This window comes from Phaethon aethereus (assembly GCF_964289735.1).
Source record: "Phaethon aethereus genome assembly, chromosome: 9".
Classification (NCBI taxonomy): Eukaryota; Metazoa; Chordata; class Aves; order Phaethontiformes; family Phaethontidae; genus Phaethon; species Phaethon aethereus.
In genome coordinates, this window is record NC_138585.1 from 17,575,959 (window position 1) to 17,601,748 (window position 25,790).

Below are 25,790 nucleotides of genomic sequence, written 5' to 3' on the forward strand. Positions count from 1 at the left end.
AAATTTAAGCGTTCCCTTGACAATCAACTCTGCCTGATGGTCATGCACCAGCCGCTCTCCTCCTGTTCAGAGCGAGTTCTGAGCCAAAGGCTCTCTGCTCGCAATTTCAGTCCTCTCAAGCTTCAGAGCTTTTGGCACAGTTCAGCTTGGACATGAGGATGTTTGGATGGGGCCAGCATGGGCTGGTCACAAAAAGCACAGCAGATTTTGTGTGGTTTGAGCTCGCTCTCCTGCGTGGGATTGTCAAAAAACAGCCAGCTCAACCACAGGCTAATTTTGCTTTGTGCACAGATCTGCATGTGATTGACAGTCGTGTCAGGAGAAGGGGCTCCCCTTGGTTAAAAAAGCAGCTCGCTGCCCGCCAGCGGCTTTGCTCCCTGCCTGCTGCCTCATCTCGCTGCGCAGAGGCGGTGGCCAGGGTGGTGGGTATGGCTGTGACAGACCAGCTCCTGTAGGCAGCGCAGCTGGCTGCCTTTTTCCATTGTTCCTTCCCTCAGTCGGAAGGTATTTGGAGCTATTCTGTCTACCTGCTGACAGTTTGCAGGACTGTGGGAATGGGAGCCTGCGTGCTTTGACTGCCCTTGTGTTTACACTGCAAACTGACAGCATTTTCCCCCTGCCAACGTAACGCCGGCACCGACAGCAGGGAGAGCAGTCCCTGAGCCCAGCTGTGGGTGACTTGGCCTCCCTGTCTTGCTCAGCACCACAGTAAACACCAGCACTTCAGCCACAGCTGGTGCTTTGGGGTCTGCAGAGGAGGTTCTCAGTGCAGAGCGTCCCATGCAGGTGAGTTACTGGGCTGTTAAGAGGATTACCTCCCGCTAGCTGGCACGTTTCCATAAAGCACTTCGGGGATATAGTGTTTCTCACAGATGCGAATCCCCTTTCTGCTGGAGAAACTGTGTCTCTGCTGTACAAGGGCAGCTTCAAGATCTTAAGAGCTCCTGCAGCTTCACCTTAACTGCGTCTGTCATGAACTTTGTTCTCCAGAATAGTCTGAGCTCTGTTACATGGTTTATTTTGTCCTGTCAGACAGACAGACCGCAGCGCCCTGCCCAGCAACAGCCCTGGAGCACATCTGTGGCCACTTTCTTTACCTATCGCGTCTTTTTCTTTGCTGCAGATTTTTCCGTTTTCTCTTTTTGTTTCTGCTTTGATTGCTGTTTCTCCCAAATCTTCCTGAGGGCCTGGTAAGGTCCAAGGTTTCTGCGGACCATTGTGCCTCTCCACCAGGCCTGCAGCTGGGGAGGGGAGAGAGAGAGAAAGAGGTCTTAGCGGAACTCACTTGCTGGGGTAGCTGGTACAACTCAATGGCCAGAGTCCCTCCTGCACTCCTCAGCTGCAGGAGGGAACCCCTGGTCCACGTGTCAGCAGCTGGGCCTATGCTGGTTACGCTGAAGGTAGCCATGTCTGGGCTGCGGGCATCTGTTGCTGGTGGCATGAGGATGAGCAGGGGAACTGCCCCATGACCCTCCCCGTATCGCCCATGCAGTGGGGCTGGTGTAATGGGCACAGCCCAAAATCATTCGAGGAGACTGGCTTCTCCCCTTTTGCTCCCTCCCAGGTAGCTGCTGGCTTTGTGTTTGCCCCAGTAGAAAGGGACAGGCTTCGTCTGTCCTTGGCTTGTGCCACCCCACGGCAGCCAACTTTCTCAGGCCATTCTCTGCCTAAACAAAGCCCGTGGTGCAAATTATTAGCTCCCAGCTGCTGATGAAGCAGCACTGCCCCAGCTTTGCTCCTCTCTACCTTCAGGATGCTCTTCAGTTCCAGGGCATCCTGCTCTAGTTGTCTTCTGTTAGCCTCCTTTTCTGCCCGGTCACTGATGATGGTTTCCTCAAATGTCTGGCACTGCAAGATAGAACAGGGGGCAGCAACAGCCACATAAAAAACACATCCCCTAAACTGCCAGGCCAGCCTTCAAGGCTTGCTCTGCCCAGCAGCTTGCCAGGGCAGGGCAGGGCTCACCTGGACTCCTCTGGCTGCCTACTGGTCTCATCCTGGCTACATGCTTTTCACAACCCAGCAGGGCTGCTCTGGCCAGTGGGTCGCAGTGCCCGTCCTGTGCACCAAGGAGCTCCCCAGCAGCCCAAGGGTAAGGTGTAAGCGTGGACCTTCCTCCCCCACCTCCTTTATTTGATCTTTCCCAAATCCAGATGGCAAATGTTGCTCATTACCACCGTCAGTCCTAAGGCGCTGAGAGATGCTGCCAAAGTGAAACCTCTCATGGCCTGGGTGTAATTAACCCTCTGATCCTGTGCTGTAAAATGGCTGTCTGATGGCGTCTCAGGCAACAGATGGTGGTAGGAAGGACCTGTGCTCCCCCAGGCTAGGCAGCAGATGAGGTACAAACACACTGGGGACACTGAGATGACAGTGTACAGAGTGAAAAATGAGCCCACAAGCAGGGAAACATCTATCTCAGTCCCATCATCTCAGACCCAGTGACAGTAAGGAATGATTACAAGATAATTCCTTCTTGGCTTTAAAACACCCCTTTTTCTAGATACTTCTCTCTGTGCTGCCTGCTCTGCTGTGCCTGCATAGCTGTGATCAGAGCCCGGTGGTTAACCAAGAAACCAACGTGGGGTAGGAATGGTTTCAACAGGAATTAGTTCCTTTACAGCAGAGCACTGTACAGCCGTGAATGTGTGTCAGCAGAAAGGGATGAGCTCCGCTTTCCCGTCGCAGCCTGGCATACCCAGATGTTGCTAGAAGGCACAAATTTGTTCAGACTAAGGCAACAAACTAAGGTGAGGCATATTTATGGGATGGGACAGTGTCTTTGCCCCTTATGAAGGCTGTCAATAGTCTCTGATTACTTACTGGTATTCGAAAGCAGGGAAAATGTCATAATTCTTCCTTCATGTCACAGGTGGCAAATAGAAGATGACTACTTGGTCCCTGCCTTCCCAGGACCAATCCTCATAATCCCATCCTACACTTCAAGATTACTGTGGGTTTTTTCCCATGGTCCTGGTTTCTTATCTGAATGAAGGTAGGAAAAAGCCAGGATGCAGTTTTGCATGGCTGAGCACTGAGGTGCTGCTGATGCCTTACCTCCCTGGCAAGTCTCTGCAGCATTTCCAAGTTATTTGCCTTTGATGCTTTTAAGGCATCCAGTTCTTCATCTTTAGCATCTGTGTCGTTTTCATACTTGTCCACCCAGTGTTCCAGCTTCTCTTCCACCGTCTGCATGGGGATAGAGTGGTGCTCAGCATGGTACAAAGAGTGTCCAGGGAAAAGGTTTGCGACTGTTACCTGATCCACTTTCAGGATGGTGGTAAGACTCCCATAAATTTTGCACGGTCAGCGTTTCCTTCTCATCTAAGCCTTGAAAGGTTCAAACCCTAGGACCAGTGATAAAGAACTGGTGGTTTGCAGGCCCCTCGCTGGGGGTTCACCATGGAAGCCACAGCACTGGACTGGGGATGAAGAGAGACTGGGTTGCGCTTTCAGAGATGCATGAAGAATGGAGAAGCACTGGGGGTTAGTTTTGTGGACGATCAGTCCTGGTGAAGTAAATGACAACCAGAAGCCATTCTTTGTGCGTATACAGAGGGAATAGTTGTCTATTTAAGAAATAGAATTGGACAGTAAGAAGCAGCTTTTACCCTCTGCCTGCTTCTCAGCCTACTTTCTGGATTAAACTCAGTGCACCAGGAATAAGGTCCCAGGGGACAGCACTTCACACTATTTCAGGTTGTAAACTTGGCTTTGTCTCACTCATGAATAGGAGGGCAGGTGTTGCTGAAACAGTCACCCAGATGACTTCCTCCCATTCATGAATAACTTCTCCATAGCAACAACCATGATTGCTTGCATGGAAAAATAATCTGAGGGAAAGCATCAATCTCATTACGGCATCACAGCTGGACACACAAGGGAGATGGAGGGCATGGTCATCCTCTTCTCTGTGGGCCTCTATAAAGCCACCAGCTGCTCTCTGAGTACAGAGAGGCTTGTACGTTGCCTTCTGGTAGAGGTCAAATAGGCTGCAGCTTGTACTTGGGAAGTCCCCTCACTATGAAGTGTTGATCAGACTAAGGCTCTGGGATATAGAGGACACTATATAATTGCTCACAATACAGCACTTTTTTGCACTCAAGTTGTATTTCTAAAAATTTATTATCCTCTATTAAATTTTGTGCTGGCAGTGATGTTAGGTACCCTGCACTAGTACAGGTTTTCTTCCAGTCATAAGGTTTATGAGATGCTTTCCAGTGTTATTCACTGTAATGGGCATTGCTGTTGATGACAGAAAAGCTCTGAACCTCTGGATCAACAGCACAAGGACATTCATGGTTGGTTGCTGCTGAAAATGGGTACAATAATTGTGAGTTAGCAATTTTCAAACCCTGATTCTTCCTCAGATTAAGATAAGGCAAAACTGGGCTGGCAGTTTGTGTCATTTCCTTCGCAGTGCCCACTCTGTGCAACACTCGGGTCTGTGAAACCGTTGCCCTCACTTTGTGCAGCAGCACTCTTCACTGCGTCACTGGGAGCCCCAGCTACTGCCAAGAAAGGTCTAAATAAAATTCCAAGTAGCTGAATAGAACTATCTGAGGGAGGAAAAATCTGCAACACCTGAATAAACAATGCCAATCATTACAAGAACTCTGATTTTAAGGAAATGTATCCAAACGTAGCAAATCCCAAGTCTGGGAGATATGCATTAATTAAGACTTGAGGATAAGTAGTCATTCAAACAGCAGCAATCATGAATCTGGTAAATTTGATGGAGCAATAACTGGTTTTCTTTTGCAGTAATTGATGATAATGTTTATCAGTTGCTATTTTAAGCATTAGCAGACAGTCACACATACCTTATGGTATTGCCTGAGGAAATTTTCAATCTCCACGTGGACTCGAATCTCCTCATCAGTTTTGCTCCTCAACTTCTGTGATCAGCACAGACAGAAAACATGAGAGACAATGTTAGTGCATATGTGTGTGCCCACACGTGCTGCTGAAAGCCAAGCTGGTGAGCAAGAGTGCAGGAGCTCTCTGTGTAGTCCACAGACATTTTTCCCAGTGACAAAATTAACCGAGGCAGTCCTTGCCCCTGGGCCATCCATGAAAAAGGGACAACTAGATCAGACCTTGATCAGTCAACCCCCCCCATCCCCCCCCCAAAAAAAGCTTGCAAAAACAGAACAGTTTTCTAGTCCAGTTCACCTTATGGCCACACGAACAGCTCAATCAGCGTAATGTGGTGTGGGCAATGCTGGGAGCTCAGGCTGCTTATGTTGCTAAATAGCCTTGTAACTACACCCTTTGACATAGTTATGGGCACATTTCTCTGACAATGGTATTAGTTTAAGCAGTCCCTGCCTCCAGCCACTGTCTCCTGCAGCCATGCCATCCATGCTGTTGCTGTTTGCAAACCATACAGAGGAGCAGTGGAAGAGAGAAAGATTTCTAACCTGGATGAGTTTCCCGATCCAGTTCAAACAGTTCTGTTGGTGACTGACAGAGAACAGAAAGGGCATCTGGGGAAAGAGGGAGGACTCTTTCCTTACTAGCTGGACATGCCTTCCAGCTGGGGCTGTGAGGAAGGGCTTACCTGAATTTCCTTGTCCAGGACATTCTCTGCATTGCTGCACTTCTTCTGGGTTTGGTGGACCTGGAGGTCTGTGCTTTTCTTCATGTAGCAGCTCTCCATGTTTGTTTTGGCCTTCATCTCTTGGAGCTCATCTTTGAGGAAGGCAATCGTATTATCTCGGTTCTAGTGGAGGAGGCAAAAGCACAAAAGCAAGCCTGGAGACTGAAGTGAGCTCAGTGTTTCTTAACCTCTCCACTCCCTGATAAACTCAGAAGAGACAAGGCTATAGGCTTCACACTTTCCCTGAATGTTGCCCCATTTCAGCCTCTACTTCAAAGGGAAGTTTGATTCGTAACCCACGCAGAAGGCAATAAACCCATCAGCGAGGAGTGATTACCTCTGGCGAGGGTGGAATGATGAACAGAGTGGGACAAGAAGCCAGACCTTCTGGTCTCTGGTCCAGGAATGGATTCAGGCATGCTTACTATAAGCATGAAAGAAGCTAAATAATTTCAGCTGCTTAAAGTTAGACTTTACTAAGCTTTTGGATTAGGCCATCTCAGTGAGTGAGCATCTGTAAGAAGAGGATAATGCCTCAGCCTCATGTACGCCAAAGTTTGATTTCCTAAAGTATACTCTATTCCTTGGATTTGTTTTTTTTCTAGTTATACAGCAACTGTATAAACACAACCTTAGGAACAGGTGAAAATCTAATCTTGACTCACTCATATGTTTAAACAGTTCTTTGTTGAAATCTTACCAGGTAGATGGTGCCCACTTTGTTATAAAAGCATACACTCAGGGCATGGAAGAAGCATCAAGGAAAAGCTGGCTATGAGCTCCCAGCCTCTCCCCACACCTTGTTTTGCAACAGAGCTGAGCTTTCCTGGGGGAATTCTGTCTGCAGAAGCTCCCCCATAGGCAAGAATCCTGAGCCAATGTGCCCCATTTGTCCGGCTTTAAGAGCGTGCTCAAGAAGCAAAGTGCATTTGCTTGATTTGGGATTGTTTTGTTTACTCCTTTTTAATTAATTTCTTTGAGTAACAGAAAAAAGTTCATTAATCTGGGGTTGGAACTTGGAAGAACCGCCTGTAAAATTAAAAACTCTAGACTTCTGTATGAAGAGTTAAAAAGGTCATCAAAGTCTCCAATGCAATTAGGCAAGATCAATCTTAATGCCTCTGGTTTGGCGCGCGATTGCTCCATTACAACCTTTCTCTTTGCTTTCCTGCCATGCTATGACAGGTCTGACATTCAATCAGCCAAACCTTGCAGCTGAAGATGAAATACCAAAGTGCTGGCATTTAAATGTTTTGAAGTCCACATATCTTGTCTCTGAAGCACCCTCACATTCCTTGGCTGTGTAAACATGGAAAAATGCCACAGGAAGAAGCCAGCTCAATAGTGCTGTGTTTAAAAGCTCTGCAGCATGACTCATTTGGAAAAGGTTTCCTTATAAGAAGAGTTTGGAACAGTTAAAAGGAAAATCCTTCCCTCTGCACCCCTTGTTGGACACAGGAAGAAAAAAGTGTATTTAGAAGGCTCAGGACAATTAGGGGCTTTGGCTGATGCTGTTTTGTGGGTTTAAAAGTCATACATTCACATTTTTTTGAAGGTTTCCAACATCAGATACTATTTTACAACCGTATCATCATATGACTGCAGGCAGCTACAGACATGACCTATTTGTGCCCTATTTAGGTTTCTGGTAATGGCCTTTATTTTCCTTGGTATGAAATTTTGGTGGGCATTGGGAAGGGTTGTATTTCTGGTCAGCAGACATGGGAGGTGACTGTACCATTTTATTTTGAGATTGTCTTCCTGTGTCATGGTGGAATCATGTCTAAGTTGAGGGGCTGGCAGAGAGACAGCTAATGAAAAACACCGATTTTTTGTGGTGCTGAGGCTCAGCTCAAAACATCAAGCGCTGTTGATGCCAGTGTGTTACTGCTATCTGCTAAGGATCTGCAAACAGGTCAGAAAATAAAGTTCAGCCTATGTTACAAAGTACTCAGCTATTAGAGAGGTGGAGCAGAGCATGAACACTTCACCAGGTTATTTTCTTTTTCATTTCATATTTTAGTAAACCAGAGGAAAAAGTGCTTTTGATTCCAGCGCCTCAGGCTTCAGCTGGGATGGGGGCCCATCTGCTCTGTTTGTTTTCTTTGTTGCATGGCATGTTTGTGGTTTGGATTTGGTCTGTGGTGTTGTAGAGCATATTCATTAGAGGTGGGGAGTCTGGGGGCTTGGTTACACAATCCAAAGCAGACGGGAAGTGAAATGCAAAACCCCACTGGTGGTTTACAGCAACGCCGTTCGCTTGGAGAGGGAAGGTCGGCCGCAGGCATGTGGAAAGCTACTGCAGCCCAGCTGATGGACCTGGTGCTGCAGAACTGGGGCACATTTGGTATTAGGTCGCAGGCAGGAGACGCAGCAGTAAATGCCCACAAGCTGTGGGCACCATCTGTAGAATATGCTGTTCCCTGAACTTCAGGGACAGGCACTGGGAAATGAGTTAGTATTTATTTATTCCGGTTTATCATAGCAAAGGTCCCAGCCAGGACACTCATAGTTAATGCAGTAAACCTCTGGGCTACTTATTAGGGATGACTTCAGTGTTGAATCTGCCAAACCAAAGATGCAAAATCATGCCTCATGTCTCCAAAACTATCATAAAACTGGCAGAGACCAGGATTAAAACACAAGAAATAGTTGTCAAGAGCCAGTCTGCTTCACAAGCAGGTAAACAAGCCGATTTTCTCTGATCTCTCAGCTCGCAGACATCAGCTCAGAGGCCTGTCTGCTGCTGTTACCCGGTGCCATAGGAGTCTGCCCCATAGATGCTGTCTGGCTGCAAAAGCAACTGCACTTAGCTGGAGAGGGTTTGCACACTCCTGTGTTTTAATGTACTTTGATTTCTCTCTCTTGCAAGTGCCACCTAGGTATCTCAGCTCTTCCACTGCAATTAGTGTTTACAGTCACTTCAAATACAGCTGGTTACAGAAATAGCAAACGGTAGTAAACAGCCTGAGGAATTCATCCAGCAGTCGGATAAACCCCCTGCCACCAACAGCACACCCAGCGCAGGCCATTTGGCCAGCGCTTGGAGGGGGCAGGGGAACGGGTGCTGTGCTAGGCGCAGGCAGCGAGCGTGCCGGCAGGGAGCCCTGCTGCCTGCCCCCTTTGCTTCCACACTGAGTGCGTATGAGCTCAAGTCTCTCCACTGGCAGCTGCAATATCTCAGCTTGCAAAGCCTGAAGATATGCTTAGATCTACACACCTGCTGCAGCCTGGACTTGCTCCCCCTGAAACCACAACATGCGGCCCTACAGACACTTCAATAAGGCCACAGCCCGGATCTCTGTCAGAGCTGCCAGAACATCTCTATGCTGTACACCCCCAAGAAATGCCTCAGCCAAAAGGACATCAGGCCTGGAAGGTCACCCAGCTTTGACATAACAGCTTCTGCAGCCCTCCGCTATCTCACCTCCAATCCCAACAACCGCGGGAGCGAGCTGTGTGAGGGGCAGTTTGCTGGCAGAGGGAGCAGACCCGCTGGCAGCAGCATGCTTGTCGAAAGTCCTGTCCCTCTGGAGCCAGGTTTGGATCTAGTGCACCAGCTCTGGGCCCCGCTGAGCTGCCTTGGGGCTCTGCCAGCAGTGGAATGAAGTCATACAAGAGCTCAGGACCATCACAGAACTTGTGCCTTTTACTGTAATTGCCTGGTGCATTTCTCCAGTAGAAGCATGCACCAGTGGATGTGTATGTATGTTTAAAACTTTCCCCCATAACCCCTTCATTAATACATTTGTCCTCCTGGGAGAGGATAAGGGAAGAAACGTGACAGATTTCAGTTGCACTACTGAAAGCACTACCGAGTGGTGCACTGATACAGTGGAACTGGGTGTCTTATAAGAGCCCACAAAAAATAAAAGTTATGGTCCTGTTTTCACTGGTACTGTGGTGCAACGTCTTAGGTTCCTGTCTGGTAGGTAGCCTGCAATATTACTGCTTGTTACAAAATTATACCATGACTTGCACACATGTATGGCATGAGTATGCCACAAAACCTACAGGACATAAAAAGTCCTTGGATGAATAGCAATGCAGGAATTCTAAAGTTTACATTTCCTAAATTTTTATGTTAAAGTGTATAATCCTATATGATAGTAACTTGTTTCAAAATCTGAACAGACTGCCATCACTTGTCCAGGACACCAGAGAAAGTGAGTATTTTTGTACAAGCTGGAAAATGAACACTGCAGCAGCAAACAGAACTCCTGCAGCCAAAGCTACCGGTGATGCTCCTGCGTGGAAGGGCAAGAGCAAAACCAGACTGATCATTTCAGCTCCTTTAGAGACATCAGTGCTTTCCAAGAGGAAAGAAAACAAAATAAATAAGAACATTTAGCATTTTATTTGTGTTCCACTAGAAATAAAAATGAGCTGAGCAGGCTAATACAACATTAATTAGCATCTCGTTAAGAGGTAGCCAGGCTGAAAGTACAAACTTACAGGCTACATGCATGAAGTAAAGACCGTGTTTTTCTGGTTCCATGATTAGATTTGCTCATTTTTGTTTTCTCATCCACTAGACTGGAGACAACCAATGTAGGCTTTTGTCTACAGGTCTGTGCATTATTATTGTTCAAAGTACTCCAAAATCAGCAAGCTGTATTTTTGGTTTTAATTAGTTGGCAAGGTGACAAATCATGCAAGTGATTTGTAAAACTGCCTATGGGAAAATCCCATATGAAGCAAATAGAAATTATTCTCCCTTGGGAGACACAGTGAGACACCATTATTTTTGGCACAGGAGGAAAGCAGTACTTGAAAGTACTCTTGTCTTTGATTTTTTATCAAAGCTGAAACTATAAGGAAGCCCAGAAAGGACTTTTAAGATGGAAATATAAAACCAAAATCCCAAATGAGTGCAGACCCCCTTGATGAGGCGAAAAGGAAGAACCGAATTAGCAGAAGGTACTGAAAGAACACGGAGAAAAGCACCTTCTCAGCAAGGGAGCTGCGCACCTTCCTGTGACTGCAAGAGGTAGGAGAGGTGCAGGGCAGGACAGAGAGAAGTGCCCTGCACAGTGCCAGGACATCGCTGCTGGTGCCAGACAGGATGATTACAGCTCCCTATACACCAGTCCCTGGAAAGGCATTAAACCAGAACCAGATACATATATTGTGTGCACAGACTCCTGAGGTTTGAGGAGCACTACACAGAAGAACTACCTCATCATATTCACTAACTTGGGGAGTGGGCGAACAGGAGCCTCCCAAGAGCCATCAGAATCTGACTGATGAAGGGACAATGTGCAGAAGCAAACGGGCAACATACTCTGCCTCTACCTGACAAACTATCCAGCTTATTTCATTTCACTGCCACACAGATGTCAAGGGACTTCTGGGTTGTCCCATAGGGCCTGGAAATAGGCTCCCATACCATTTCCAGTGGCAGTAAGTATATATTGAGGTGTACAGCTCCCCTTTTCAGTCCTGGCTCTACATCATTTAGATGTTCTGTTCAAATCCGTAGGGGAAAAAAGTTCATCCTTCATTTCTCATTTAGTTCCCACAACTGTTCTTTCTCGGTTTGTCTCCGAATTTGCTAACTTGCCATTTCTTTCAATGACTCCTCTTCTTTCTCCTCTCTGTTCTGTCCAGAGTTGTTTTTTCCCAGTGTTGTTTTCATCTTGCTACACTTCTGAGTGCATGTTTATCATTTCCAGGATCTCCACTAGTAGATGAGTACTGAACTAAATTAATTTTCCCACCTTGTACATTCCTGCTTTCTTCTCTGCTGTTCTAATATGTCCCCTGGACTTCTGGTGTTTTGTGAGTTACAGACAGACAGCTGCATACACTACCAGCACCAGTAGATCCTTCATGTTCTTACAATCATCCTGTATTTACAATTAAACTTTCCACTGCATATGCATCCAGGCAACGAACACAGAACCTTCATGTTCTATAAACTGTACTTCATCAGCATGTCAGTGTCTTAAAAGTCCTCTCTGTAGCCAACTATATCCTGACTTGATTACTGTCCTCATTTTTGTCCAGAGACAAAACTCAATGATATCAATTTTTTCCTCAGATGCCCTTGCTGTACTCTTGTTCAGTACTGAACCAAGTGTCAGATTCTTGTTCCTTCTTCCAGTCCTTGTAATAGCTCTGAACCTGCCTGCCTTTTGCTCGTTCCCTATCACATACTCTTTCCTGCCTCAGCAGGGCCAGGCCACATTTCTTTGTTTCTGCACAGAACTGTGTGTGCTTTTGCTCTAAAGCACACACGAGCATCAAGTCTGAGCTGTCTGGTGAGCATCGAAGTGACCAGTGATATGCCATTCAATTGATCTGCACTTGTGTAGCAAGTCTGACGTGGCCAGAATGCCCCAGATTTACTGTGCATGCACGCACTATTTGCATGCTGCAGACAGAAGGGCTGAAGCTTTCCAGAAAGATCAAGTTGACAGCGTACATTCAATAACATTGATCTGCCCTTGTGCAGGACTCCCACGTTAGAGATTTTCTAGTATCTGAAAGCCTAGAAAAATAGATTAAAATCATTACATTTTCCCCAGACATAATTGTAGGTAGAAAAATGGCATGCCCCTATGCCAGTTTGCTTGCTTTCTCACTCCCTCATCATCACACTTTTTCTGTGCCAGGTGTCACATCTGCATGAGTAAGTATGACAGAACCTTAGATACTACCATCTGCAGATAAATTCTTTCTTACTGATTGCAGATGTTTGTGCTTTGCCACTCCCAGCAGTGTTTTTGGGGTATTCTAATTTGACTGTGGTCTCCCATGATCATGAGCATTTTGAGCCCCCATTTGAAAACCATTGGACACATTGTTCTTACAGTCATTAGCAGGCATATTCATAATACAGATCTTTACTGCAGTTATTCTGCTTCTATATTCCTAAATGATGGATCATTATATATGCCACACATCCTCTCATCTGAGCACTAGTTCCTGGGCAGTGGAGGCGAGCTTGCTAACAGGCTTCCCCCCTGGCATGACGCCCAGTGTGAAGTGATCTCACCTGAAGTTCTGTTTCAGTTTCTTTCTTGACATCTTGCAGCTGTTTCTTGAGTGACTTTATCTCCTCCTTTCCTTCCTCCTCCCTGAAGAAAAATGGGAAAATACAATCACTTTACTATATCAAAAAAGACAAGACCTGTTTACCTAGAAGAACTTCCTGTCTCCTGATACATTGCAGCACCTGAGCACTGCCCCACCAGCCCTACTTACTCAATGAGTTTGTAACAGCTGAACTAAAAGAAGTGCACACAAAATCTTGGCCTGCTTCTTCAGAACAGCAGATGACAAGCCCTTTCCTGTGGCCAAGTAGCAAAAAAGGCATTCATCTCTTCCCTCTGAGCCTTGGGGAGCCAGCTCATCTGCAAGTCAGGAACAGAGACTCCTCACCAAAGCTAGTGACTTGGTAAATTAATCCCAAAAGAAGAGGTGCACAGCCTGAGCAAAGAGGATGGGAATGAAAGGGGGAATAAACCAAAAAGCAGGGGATGCTCTTGTTGAAAGCCTGGAGTGGATTTGAGAATGATGCAATTCTTACAGCAGAGGGGGAAGAAGCCTATCATTGAGTGACAGTTTCTGCATTTCAGGCAAAAATCTCCTGTATCTGTGCAGAAGTGTGCCTAACCAGCAGACAGTGCCAAATTGTGTAAGTTTCATCTTATGTATGGAATATGTTTTTTCATATCAGACTTAAAATCTTGCAAAAAACACTGCCTTAGATTCTGAGATCCATGAAGGGATATGGGTGAAGGCCAAAAGCTACAGAGCTGTTTACCTGTTTAAAACAAAACAGATGCAGTAATGTTCTAGGTCATATTATCTTATTTCACTCTGAGTGAGGTTGTTTACTCTGGAGAAGAGGAGGCTGAGGTGAGACCTCATCGCTCTCTACAACTACCTGAAAGGGGGTTGTGGTAAGGTGGGTGTTGGTCTCCTCTTCCAAGTAACTAGCAATAGAACAAGAGGAAACAACCTCAAGTTGCGCCAGGGGAGGTTTAGACTGGATATTGGGAAAAATTTCTTTACTGAGAGAGTGGTCAAGCATTGGAAGAGGCTGCCCAGGGAGGTGGCGGAGTCACCATCGCTGGAAGTATTCAAAAAATGTGTAGACGTGGCACTTCAGAACATGGTTTAGTGGGCATGGTGGTGTTGGGTTGATGATTGGACTTGATGATCTTAAAGGTCTTTTCCAACCTTAATGATTCTGTAATTCTAAGATTTTACGCTTATGATTTTATTTAAAGCCTGTAAATACTAGGCTTGGTACCTGAGACTTCATACCCTATCCCAACCTTACAGTCAAATATGCATTTCATTTTCAGAGTCCTTAGCTGGGTGACCATGATGAACAAAAGCTCCTGATAAGGAGTTCCAACCATGCTGCAGACCGCTTTCAGACTTGTATATTGACACAAAACCAGACAACTGTATATTATATTGAAAGACAGACCAAGTTCATTCCATGAAAAGAATGTATAGTAGAACAGACAACATAGTGACTAGATATGACTGATAGAATGGAATGAAAATGTTTATGTCCTTTCTGATTATAATTTTTCTGCTCCTTTCCACCTACTAGTATCAAACTTATTCCACAAGAATTTGCTGCTTTCATTTTTGCTTTCTGTTCCTTCCATGGATAAACAATAAATCCCTTGGTTTTAGACAGTGGAAGAGTTAGGTTTCATGCTTGAAATCACACATTTCACTGGAAGCTGGGGACTTGCACTGGAGGCAGACCGCTGAGCCACCACCAGGGCTGTTCCAGTAGGTTGGACTCATGACAAATCATGATTTGTCAGCAGCTTTGCTGTCTGCCCTAAATGATGGGCCTGAGCTGCTACACAGAGCAAAGTAGCTTTAAAACAGTCAAATACTTCTCTGATGACTGCTATTCTCTCTGACAGGCTGGGGATTGAACCAGAGCTTCCCGTGCTAAAAAAGCTCCAAGCTTCTAGTGCACAGAAGTTTGAGCTAAAGAATCACCAGTTTCAGTTGAGATTATAACAAATCCATACCTTATCAGATTTGGGACAGAAGAGGATCTATAATGCAGTGGCTGGTGGATTAGCCTCTGTCACCATCTGTGCCAGCCCCTTGCTGCTACTGGGAAAAGGGATCATATTAGCATATGGGTCAGAGCAGATTCTCCTGGGCATCACATAACCTAAAGACCATATGTTGCTGGCCCTGGTTTGAGCAGATTCTCTGCTGCTCTGGCTTTCACTGGGGACAAGGAGTTAAAGATCAGGGAGCTCCTACATCACATTGTTTTAATTGATATGGAGCAGCATTTGCATTAGTGCAGACACTGGTGTCTACTGTTGTGAAAGCTCAGGCAATCCTTAGCTCAGACCAGTATCAGAACCATCAGTTATTTCTTTCTGAAAGGGAAAGCAGCACAATTTTTAAAGCAGACAGAATAATTCAATTTGAAAAAGCAGAATCTTTTCTGTATCTTCGTGGGTTTATTTTCCTTTTTAGCATATACTGAGAGGGAATGGACTTTCGCTTTGAGCAGTTAAGCAGGAAAGTACTGAATACAACACTGACCTGATGAGGAAGTCATGAAACTTGCTCTTTTTGGCCTTCTCTCTCTCATTAGCTTCTGTTAGGCTATTAAATGTTCCTGATTCCTGCATCTTTTTCATAGTGACTGTAATTACATCACTTGCATACTGCCTGCCAGGAAAAAAAGGAACACAACAGTAACTTATAGGTGCTGGTACTACAGTGTCTGGCACCTTTATCTGTTATTGTTTACAGCTAAAAAGGTAAGGAAATATAAGATCCCATTTCTGTTCTTATGTCTCTCAAACCCAGGAGTGCTTCTCCCATGGTACCTGCTTCTTGTACACCTGGAAAACTCTGTATTAGGAGTTGGTTGAAGTTTATCATTTAAAAATGTTGCCACGAATGCTACTCTAGGAAACAGCAAAGAGGCACAAACATATCCATGCTGTGCCAGACTGTGCTGCCATCAGGAAGAAGGATGCTGGCCTGCAGTAGTGGTGACAGCTAGGTAGATCTTGGACAATGAGACGTGAGGATGGAGACAAGTGTGTCTATGAAGGGATATCTGGGTGCCAAAATATCCCAGTACAGCCCTAAGCTGATATTAACAAATACATGGGCTTGCCCAGTTTAATTAATTTCATGGTGCATATGGTATTTATATTTTAGCTGCATTTTCCTCATTTGTGTTAGGATCTTCTTTAAGCCCTTTGTTGAAATAACATAAAAGACAGAAGCCAGGATGCAGAAAAATGCATACTGAATGCTCAGCTCCCCAGTCTGGCTCTTAAATCAAAGGCTGCTAGTATTTCTGCAAATCAAGTCACTTGATGAGGTGCAGGAATAAAATTTATTTAAAAAAAGAAAGAAACTCTTTGGCCTATATATATGTGATCTGTTCTATAAAGGAGAACGGCTGTAGCTGCCCAGGAGGCTCTGTGTGCCCTGCAAAATAACCTAGTTCACCAGGCAATGCTCAGATCCTGCTTTGCCAGTATGTATCTGCTAGGGGAAGCTGACTCCAGACACCAGAACATCATCACAGGCTACATCCTGGCATGAATTCCACCCAAGCAACCATTATCAACTGGGTAATATTTTGCAACTCCATTTAAAATAAACTGATTGTCATTACTTGTCATCCAGAGGCAAGCAAAGGCCAGAACTAAATGGCCTATGAAGCTAGACGCCACTGTGCTCCTTAGAGATACTCCTTCAGGACCATGGGTGAGGTACACCAGCAGTGGGAGAGTGGGAAGCCTCTCTTTTTGCTTTCAAGAGATAGATTGAGAACTTTACAGCTCTGAGCATCCCCCATAGCCATCACATTTTTGCTTCACTCACCTGTCAGCCTGAATTTTTCTGAGGTTCTCTACAGCCAGAGCACTATGTTTCATGGCCCTGTTGGAAAGATGATGGGTACTTTTTAGACCTTCGGTTTTCCCCAGCTGCTGCTTGCGCTTGATACTTTTCAGAGGCATGGAAGCATTTGTTTCACCACTCCCTTGCCTTGCTGACATAAGCTCCTGGTAGTTAATGTCCAGCTCTTTCTGAGTCTCTATGATTTCTTTAATTTCCTGGCTGCCAGTCTAAAAGGGAATAAGAGAGACCTGCTTGTACATTGGGCAGTAGAAATAAACCCTCTGCAACATTATGTGAGAAGAAGATAAATTAATAATAAACTAGAATGAAGCTATACTAAAGCAATTCATAGTGTATGTTACATTCTGCAAAGACTGGAAAACCAGAAACATTTATCTTGGTCAGCTTTGAGCACATAATGTAGGCTTATGATATCAAAAGTCCTAAACTGACATGACTAGAAAAGGCCTCAAAATATCAATTCACCTGCCCCAAGAGATGATAGTTCAGAGTATGTTATTCCTGACAGACATCTGTCTGACATGTTCTTAATGACCTCCAGCAATGGAGACCACGCACCCTCCTGCCACTGCCAACGTGTCACAACAATCTTTCCTGTAAGAAAGGGTTTTTTTCCTCAGCTTGACTTTTTGTCCTAGTTTCTGTAGGCACAGAGAACAAATTATTCCTTCCTTCTTCGCAGCAGCTTTTATGTACTGCAAGACTATTCACCTGTTTCCCCTCCACCTTCTCTCCATCTTAGCTGTTTCCCACTGCCTGTCACCATGACCTTTCCCTACAATATTACTGTTATAATAAGAGCTGAGATGTGTAGAAATAAAAGTAATAGATATCAGTTGCCTGCTTAGCTGTTTTTTATGAGAGTGACAGCAGAGGAAGTATAACATGAATTCAAAAAAGAAACTCAAAATACTGGCAGCTCTCTTCTGTATAGAAAAGTATGTTGTGGCCGTGTACAATTTTATTAAAAAAGAAAAAGTCCCAGAAAATCAGAAGCACACTATAAAATCAGCTGAGGCCTTGCTTCTAGGAATTTCTCTGCTTTATGTGCTATAGGTAGGAATGCACGTGTATGCACTGGAACGTTAAAAAAGAACATTTTCTTGCCCGCCTACTGGCATCTTTGTGGCTGAACACTTAACAGCAGTACTGCTGAAGCCAGCTTATGCAGTCACTGCCAGCCCCATCCCTGTCCATAGCTGCCTACTCCCCGCCTGGGCTGTTTGGGGAAATGGATTAGAGAACTCGCTGAGCTGAAACATTTTCCAGCAAAAAGGAAAAAAAAAAGGTTATTTTTAGCAACACCAGTTCTCAGTCCAAATCCCTCCACAACCACACACACATTTGTGCCAAGACAGCAGAGAGGGCAGAGTAAAAACAAGCAGTCAGGCAGCAGCTGTGTATGCCAGTAGTATTTCCAAGAAGTTACTCATCAAGCAAGGCTCCCTTAGTAGTCTGCGATGCTGCCGTAGTCCGTGAGGGGAGTACACAGGGCACTGCAAGGGGCTTCTACTTCGTTCTGAGTATCTTGGACATCTCCGGGTGGGATGAATCAGCTTCTGGCAGTGCCTCACTCACCACTGACTACAGAACGAGTCTAGGTGACTACTTGATTAATTTTTGGACAGTTAAATTTACATTAAATGAGTTGCATGCAAAGTATACACAGACCAATGAAAATTACATCACTAATTAAAAAAAAGGGTTTAAATAGTTTGCTGGTGATGGCTGTACTTCAGAAAGAACTAATTTTGGCAAACAAACTGCTTTAATATCATGTAGATTTTATGAATGTTCTGATAGATGTTTTTTAATGTCTGGGAAAGTTCAAGACAGGCTATAACCGGATTGTCTGTAAACAGCAGGAATTACACACCAATAATTACTAAATAACTATGTAAGAGCAAGGAGTTTGTAAACTCCATGTGTTACCATCTGTGTAGTCTCCTAGCTGTTTATCTTTTGATAGTCTTTTGCCCAAAATTCAGCAAATAGGAAGGCTGCCTTCCTCTGGGGGATGCACTGTGTGAAGCAATGTACAAGAGTCCCTGCTTTGGAAAATCAATGAGGTGCTTTCCAATACTGTGATTAATCCTCTCAAAAATGACATCAGCTGAAATTTAGATGTCAGTCTTTGAAAATTTCATTGATTTGTTTGACTGACAGAGCTCCAGGGTGCTTTGCAAATACAGGTCTTCTACAAATATAATGATAACAGCCAAATGTAAACTGAGAAACAGGGAGGAGTAGCAAATTATAGAGCACCAAAGTTAGCAAGTATCTTCTCTAAGCCATTTCCTTGTTTCTAAACTGTTCCCTTCTCCATTTGTTTTGGCATCTTTAAAAACACAAGTAGGGTTTATAGTCTGTGAGAAAACTGTGTTTTAAGAAGTGACTTAGTAAAAATCAGCATCTGTGATTGAAGAGAAAAGCTAAAGTGTTTTCTCTATAATTTAAATGTACCTTTAGTAGGTCTATCAACGTGCGTCTGTGTTTCTGAAGAACAACTCCTACTGTCCCAGAGATATGCTCTTTCTCTGTGTTTTTGCTGCTGGTACAAGAGGTTTCCCACCCAGCTCTGGGAGGGAGAAGCATCCTGTGGAAACAGGTGAGGCTGGCTCACAGGACTCTCTTAAGGGGAGGAGTGCCCTCTATTGCACAGTCTAAGCATCGTTCATGCCCTAAAATTCACTGTGACACCAGCTTCTGCTGCTTTGCAATGGATTTTTTGAAAAGAAGGTAGTATGGAAAGGAAACACGTAGAAAAAACCATATTGATTTACCTTCCTCTTGCATTCTTAAGTGGTACATTAGACAGAGTGAACAGCATTAGATCTGAAAACTCAGATCGCAGTTTTTATTTCCATCCCAGTCATATACATTTTTCTTTTTTGAGTTCCTCTTTAAAAAAAAAGAGTTTCGAACCTGCTTAAGCTGGAAACAGTCTGCTATGTCACTTAAAATATATGACAACAGAACTTAGAACCATTTACCCCTTAGGAATGTCCCATCCTGTTTCCTATGTCTGTCAGCTACCAGAAATATCATAACACCTTCCTCCACAGCAACAAACCTCTACCTGAGCATTAGGGCTGCTTCTCTGTTCTTTATATCTCTGCCCAAACCCTCTTAGTTATGATCCCTATTAGAAATCAACTAATTAAGAATGGTCATTGAGAATGGGTAATAACGAGTATATTTTGAAGTGGAATCTTTCTTCATTGTCTGTGAGGACTAAAGGAACTTTAGCATGGACTTAGAGAGGAACAGAAATACCCTAGGTTTGAGTACTTTCAAATATCCCATTCTTTTGCATTTTTAAAATACGTGCATATCTGTATAAGAACCTAGATATGTCTTGTTTCCTTTTCCCTAATCCTTTCCGTGTCCTCTCACCACCACAATTTTAAAATTATAAGCCCATGAACCTCATCTTGGGTCAGTATGGTCCTTTGCATGAAGTCTTGACAAAGGTTTCTCAGTGATGCTGTACTATAAATATTAAAATTGGTCGTCCATGCACTTTTATTGTGTTTCTTTACCCAAGGGTCATGGAGCATTTTGCAGAAAAAATATCTGAGTTGGTTTTTAAAAAATGCTGCTAGAAGACATAAAACCAAGGCAAGAAGAAAACCAAGAGAGATTTCTTTAAAGAGCGAAGGTAGAGGCACATACATGGCTGATGTCTGTCTTGCCCTCATACGAAACCGGCATGATATATCCAAGAATTGAGAGCTGATCAACACAATTCTCCAGCACAGCAGTAAATAGCAGAGCTTCCAGATGAGTGAATTTTTCCATTTCTTTAGTCTCTGTGCTCTTGCTAAGAGGAACAAAGACAAAAGATATCAATGAGAAAGACAGTGTGGTGTTAGTAACAGTAGTTTAAACTAAAGATAGACATGAAATACCCTTATTTGCAGGCTTTTATATGCTCCCCTAGCTTTGTTTATAGCCTTTCATACACTGTTTATAAAAGGAGCCATGCTCTGCTAATGGCTGCATTCAGGGACAGTGGGAATGTTTAGCTTTCACAAAACAAAGTAGGTTCTGGTCCCTCCTACAGCAGATCTGGGTTGACAGGCTGAGAAGGCAATGAACTGAGTGAGGTGGCCTCACCATTCAGTTCAAGGGGGAGCAGTGCTTCCTGACAGACTTTGTTCTTTGAGAAACAACAGAACGAAGGTAACTTTCTAAAATTAAAAAAAAAATCCACACCTCTTTCTTACAAAATCTCAGATGGTTAACGTTCATGCTCTAATCATTCCTCATTACTACTGCGTAGCCTTAACATATTTATGATCCCAATCCCCTCAGCAGGAACTGTTACCGCCTTAAGATTTTGAAAGTCAAATAAGAACCAATATCTGAACTAAGTAAACTATCTTTAACACTCTGTGTTGTTTTATTTTAAATTGCATTTCAAATGTGAAACTGCTCTGATGTATGCTTAAGCATCCCTTTGCCTTGCTTACAGGTGGAATATTGTGAAAACTCATCTAGGGAATGGTGGAAATTCACTGTTAACCCAGGTGAAATTGGTCCATTTAGAAAAATGCATAAGAAAACACCTGCATAACAACGGAGGAATTATCTGAGATTTTTAATGTTTTGGTAAGCCATTAGAAAACCCCTCCAGACCCTATACTCACAAAAGAGATATTTCTTGTATACCACTTAGCACAACTGGAGTCTGAGATGATTGAGATCCTGAATGTCATTGCCATGGCAGCATCAACATCCACTAACAAAATCTTCATTTGGCTGCTATACCTACAGCTGGATTTGTGCCATCTGTAAAACCCTGGAATAAACATATTCTAGGTCTGCAGAATATTACAGTCCAATCTGTAAGCATGCCAAGGAAACACATCAGACAATGCCTGTTAGCATGATTAACAGGATAAGACATGGTCACATTCTATGAAAATTAAAGAGGTTTAGATGCAGATATACTCTAGATCACTGGAAATCTGATTTTTTTATCAGCAACTTTAGAAATGTTTAAAAAAAAAAGCATACTTACTATAACCCGTATGAAACTGTTACCATTTGTCATCCTTTTTTGTTGTTTTTGTTATAGTTGTTGTTATAGTAATTTACAGTAGGAAGATGAAATTAATTTTACTGGGGCAGAAAAACATGAGTCACTTTTCAGTGCAGGTTCATTAGGTGTCTAATTAGTATCATAATAGGTAAACCAAACAAAAATAACTTAGATTTCATGTATTTGTTTCTTGATGTCCCTGTCTTTTGCAGTAAGTTGTTTAATGCAACGTGTATTGAAATGTACTGTCCTTTGTAACAGGACATGGCTTTCCTTGTGCATAAGACTAAAACTAGAAAGCCTAGAGTGTGAGTGGCAGTCTTTTTCCTCACAGCTACATGCATAGTCAGTGAGACTGGCATATTGCTCCTTTCAGCCCAGACTCTTTTCTTTGATTAACTAATGACTTGGAATGCAAGACTACCAGGTGCACAGTCTTGCATTAAGGATTTTCACAAGAATTTCTGCTATGAGGTTGGGAGCACAGGGTAGAAGAGAGGGTTCAGGGGTGGCATGACTCCAGTGCTATGAACTGTGAGCAATGCAAAGTCCTATGATGTAGCAGGACCGGTATTTTCAGCAGATATAAAGAAGTATTAGTGCCACTGCCTAAGGCATCAGTAAACCTCAGATAAGGCATGGTGCATGTTTCTAGTAATTTGTGTTAAAAAACATGCACAGGTACGGAAGACGACTAGTGGGGTGATGATGGGAATAGAAATTCTGTTTTACGAGAGGTTAAAAGAATTGAGGACTGTGATTAGTCTCTGTAAATACATACAGAGAGTATATACCAGCGAGAGACAGAGCTATTTAAGTTAAAGGATAATACTGGTCCAGGGTCAAAGGAGTGTAATTTCCCCTAAGACAGGCAATTATGATAAGGTTTCTAACTTCTGGATGGATGAAGATATGGAACAGCCTTTCAGACAAGATAATGGCAGAGGTGCCCAAAATTATTTCAGGAATAAGCTTGCTTTAATCACGGCAGGAAAAGATAACAGCAAAGGAGTGATTCTGAATATTATCAATATGTTTACTAACCTTCTTCTACTATTTATACTGACTTAACGAATTAATCCCACTGTTCAGGGCTTTTGATGGTCACCTATGACTAAGAAGGAACTGATTTTCTCCCTTCTGAGACTTTTTCTCTCCTTTCTCATAATTAAAAGGATAGGAATCTGATAATATCATTAACAAATAAATAACTAATAATCTATGTAATTAATAAACTAAAAGCATCACTTTTCCTTTCTTTTCAAACTTGGAATCAGTGATAGGAGTGGAGATGCACAAATTAAGTATTTTTACATAAAAGTCAGACAATGCCTCTTTCCAGTGAACAGGCACTAATAAAATACTTTTTAAATGGTTTACTCATTTTTATCTTTTTAAGAAATCTATGATCCATATTTTGAGTCTAAGCAACATGAGAATAATCTATTGCATGTGGACTCCTAATGCTAAAAAGACGGTGAAAAAAGATTTGTTGTGGGAGAGCTGTGACAGATGGTTATGACAGCATTCTTGAAAGAAGAAATAACACTTGCAGCTCTCATAGGAAAATGTGACTTATTTGGAAACAAAGGAGGATGCGATTGCTTTTCCTCTATCCCATCAGCAGCTTCTGTCCAAGAGAGAATTAACTCAAGATATTAATGCGTGTTAAGAAAGCTCACAGCTGGAATGTTTCTCTAAAGCCTGCTGGTTTGCTCCCCCTATATATCTCCTCTTATAACCATATACTCACTCAGCAGATGCATGTGCCAAGCCAGTATGCTCTGGGCTTATGTTGACTTGGAAGTGAGGAGGAAACCCCTGTCTGGGGCATTAAGATCATCAAGTCCCTGCTTCTCCCTATTCTTTCTTAGGAAAACACAGGAATGTGAGACCATTATAGGGATTTGAGGGTAGAAATACATGTTTTCCATCACCAAGGTGATATCGTGAGTAAATAGTGAGCTGGTCTTCCTGGATTTTAGCATTAACACAGTGCCCCCAGACCATCCTGATTCAGCCATTAGCACTGACCTTAATCACTGCACTTTGCTCAACTCCTTCATTAAACTCTATTAATAATAATAAAAAAAAAAGGTACATGAAGGATTTGGCTTCCCCCAAGAGTTTATGTTGACATTCTTTCACTGCTGATCTAAAGGAAAAGAAAAATATATGAAGAAATAATTTTTTAAACAACTGTTTAAAAGGTCTGGCCTCCTGTTCCTTTGGGGATTGCAACTGCCTCTGCTGTGTGAGAGTCCTGGATGCACATTTCTCCCATCCTGCTGCCTGATAAACTAAGATGGCTTCAAAGGCACCTTTTAGTCAATTGAGGAGATAGCAGAGTTCCAGTGAGAAAATTCGAAGCTGAGAATGTCACATCTCCTTTAGCTCTGTTTTGCAATTGATTGGCAAAGAGAGATTCTGAATATCTACAGTGGCAGCAGCTGGGCCATAAGTCAGAAATATCTTAGTTTTTACCAAAAAACTGTCTCTTAGGAAAGAAAAAAAAAGGCCTTAAAAAAACTCTGCCCACCACTATAAATGCTAGAACATAAGTTGCTCATTTGAAAAAAAAAGAGGAGAGGGGAGGGGAAGGGAGGGGAGGGACCTTGAAAAGCTGAAGTAGTCTTGGTTTTGGCTGTGAGATGCAATCTAGGTTTCATCCTGACTGTCTTTCTCAGACATTCTGCTCCTGCTCTCTGTACTGATGAAAACCCAGGACAACCAAGTGCAGGAATGAAAGATGTGGTGCTGGTTTTAGCTGTATGTCCCATACGGGACTAAATCTGCATGGGACAGGAAAAGATAAGCTTTAGGGAGCATTTAGTGGCTGTGGCATCTCTACTACTGGAAAACAGAGTGTTTTGACAGATAGTTTATTCTCCCCAAAGCAAGGAATGTGTCCTTTCTCTGAGCAGAGGTTCCTAGCACACATTTGATGCTGTTAACTGGGTAGATTACTGAGCATTGCTTTGCTTCCTACCTTTTCCTTAAAGTAGAAGCCAACAGAATAATTTGGCGAATTCATAATAGTCCATCCCTTCTCTGCTCCTACTTCCTAACAATTTCATCTCTGTAACAAAAACCTTTGCTTATACATGCTTACAAGGCATTGAGTGCTTCTACCCTGGCCCAGCAAAGTACAGATAGACTTAATTCTTCTCCTGGATTGGGATCTAATTCCTCAGTCCAGGTTCAAGCTCTCCAAGCCCAGATGGTGACAGGATTACAATAGATTTTGCTCCTGAGATAGATAGAATTTTTCATAAAGCACTCTGGGCACATGTTCAAATGTAACTTAAGACACTTAGGAACAAAGTTACTGTGAAAGTCCAGATGGCCAGGGCACATTTTGTGTTGGAGTAAGTTCCTAAATCACTTACAGTGCTCTGAAAATGCATCTGAATTTCTGGCTATGAGGTGTGCATGACGCTGACTTAGGAAAAAGGGTAAGTATATAGAATCGTTTAGGTTGGAAAAGACCTTTAAGATCATCAAGTCCCTGCTTCTCCCTATTCTTTCTTAGGAAAACACAGGAATGTGAGACTTCATTACAGGGATTTGAGGGTAGAAATACATGTTTTCCATCACCAAGGTGATATCGTGAGTAAAATAAATGCTGAGATGATTCACTAATTCAAGGTGAGAACGAAGGAAGACATGCAGGTCCTACAGAGCAGCCATCAGGAGGCCCCAGAGCCCTGGTCACCCCAGAAGCACCAAGCGCTGCCCTTCACCTCCCCGCTGCCCCCTCGCAGGGCTCCTCGCTTTATTCCACCGCCGCAGCCGATTCCCGCCGCCGGGCTGCGGCCCCGTTCGTCCTCCCAGGCCTCGCTCAACCTCCGCGACGGGATTTACCTCTCCCCTCCCACCCCAGGCGGCCGCAGGGTCCTGTCCACGGCGACTGGGCCGATAGCACCGGGCCGGGCACCCCCTGCCCGCCCGCTGCCCGTGCTGAGCCCGGCCCGGCCGCGGCCCGCTGCGGCGCTCACCAGGACGCGGCGGCGGTGGCGACCGTCTCCATGGCGACCACCACGCTCTGGGGGCCTCGAGGGGCTGCCCAGGTGGATGCCTGCACGGTGGGGCTAGGGCCGCCCCTCCCCGGATCGCCACCGAGGAGAAAGGGGACGCGGGGAACGGGGCGAGGGATGGCGCTGCGGGCTGATGTACCCACCCCGCCTGGGGTGGGCGGTTTTGCCCGCTCAGGCGGTACTGGCTGCCGCCCGCAAGGGGTCCTTCTCG

At 44.1% G+C, this 25,790-nt stretch overlaps 1 protein-coding gene across 1 annotated transcript; it reads right to left on the reverse strand.

Annotated features, from left to right (window-relative positions):
• Positions 1 to 1,097: 1,097 nt before the first annotated feature.
• Positions 1,098 to 25,572, reverse strand: DRC9 (dynein regulatory complex subunit 9; the record flags this gene model as incomplete). Its single annotated transcript, XM_082003389.1, has 10 exons — positions 1,098 to 1,241; positions 1,747 to 1,848; positions 3,058 to 3,189; positions 4,824 to 4,898; positions 5,564 to 5,725; positions 12,603 to 12,684; positions 15,152 to 15,280; positions 16,457 to 16,701; positions 20,171 to 20,318; positions 25,541 to 25,572. The coding sequence occupies 10 exons, from the start codon at positions 25,570 to 25,572 to the stop codon at positions 1,098 to 1,100; spliced, it is 1,251 nt and encodes a 416-aa protein (XP_081859515.1).
• Between the last annotated feature and the right edge of the window lie 218 nt (positions 25,573 to 25,790).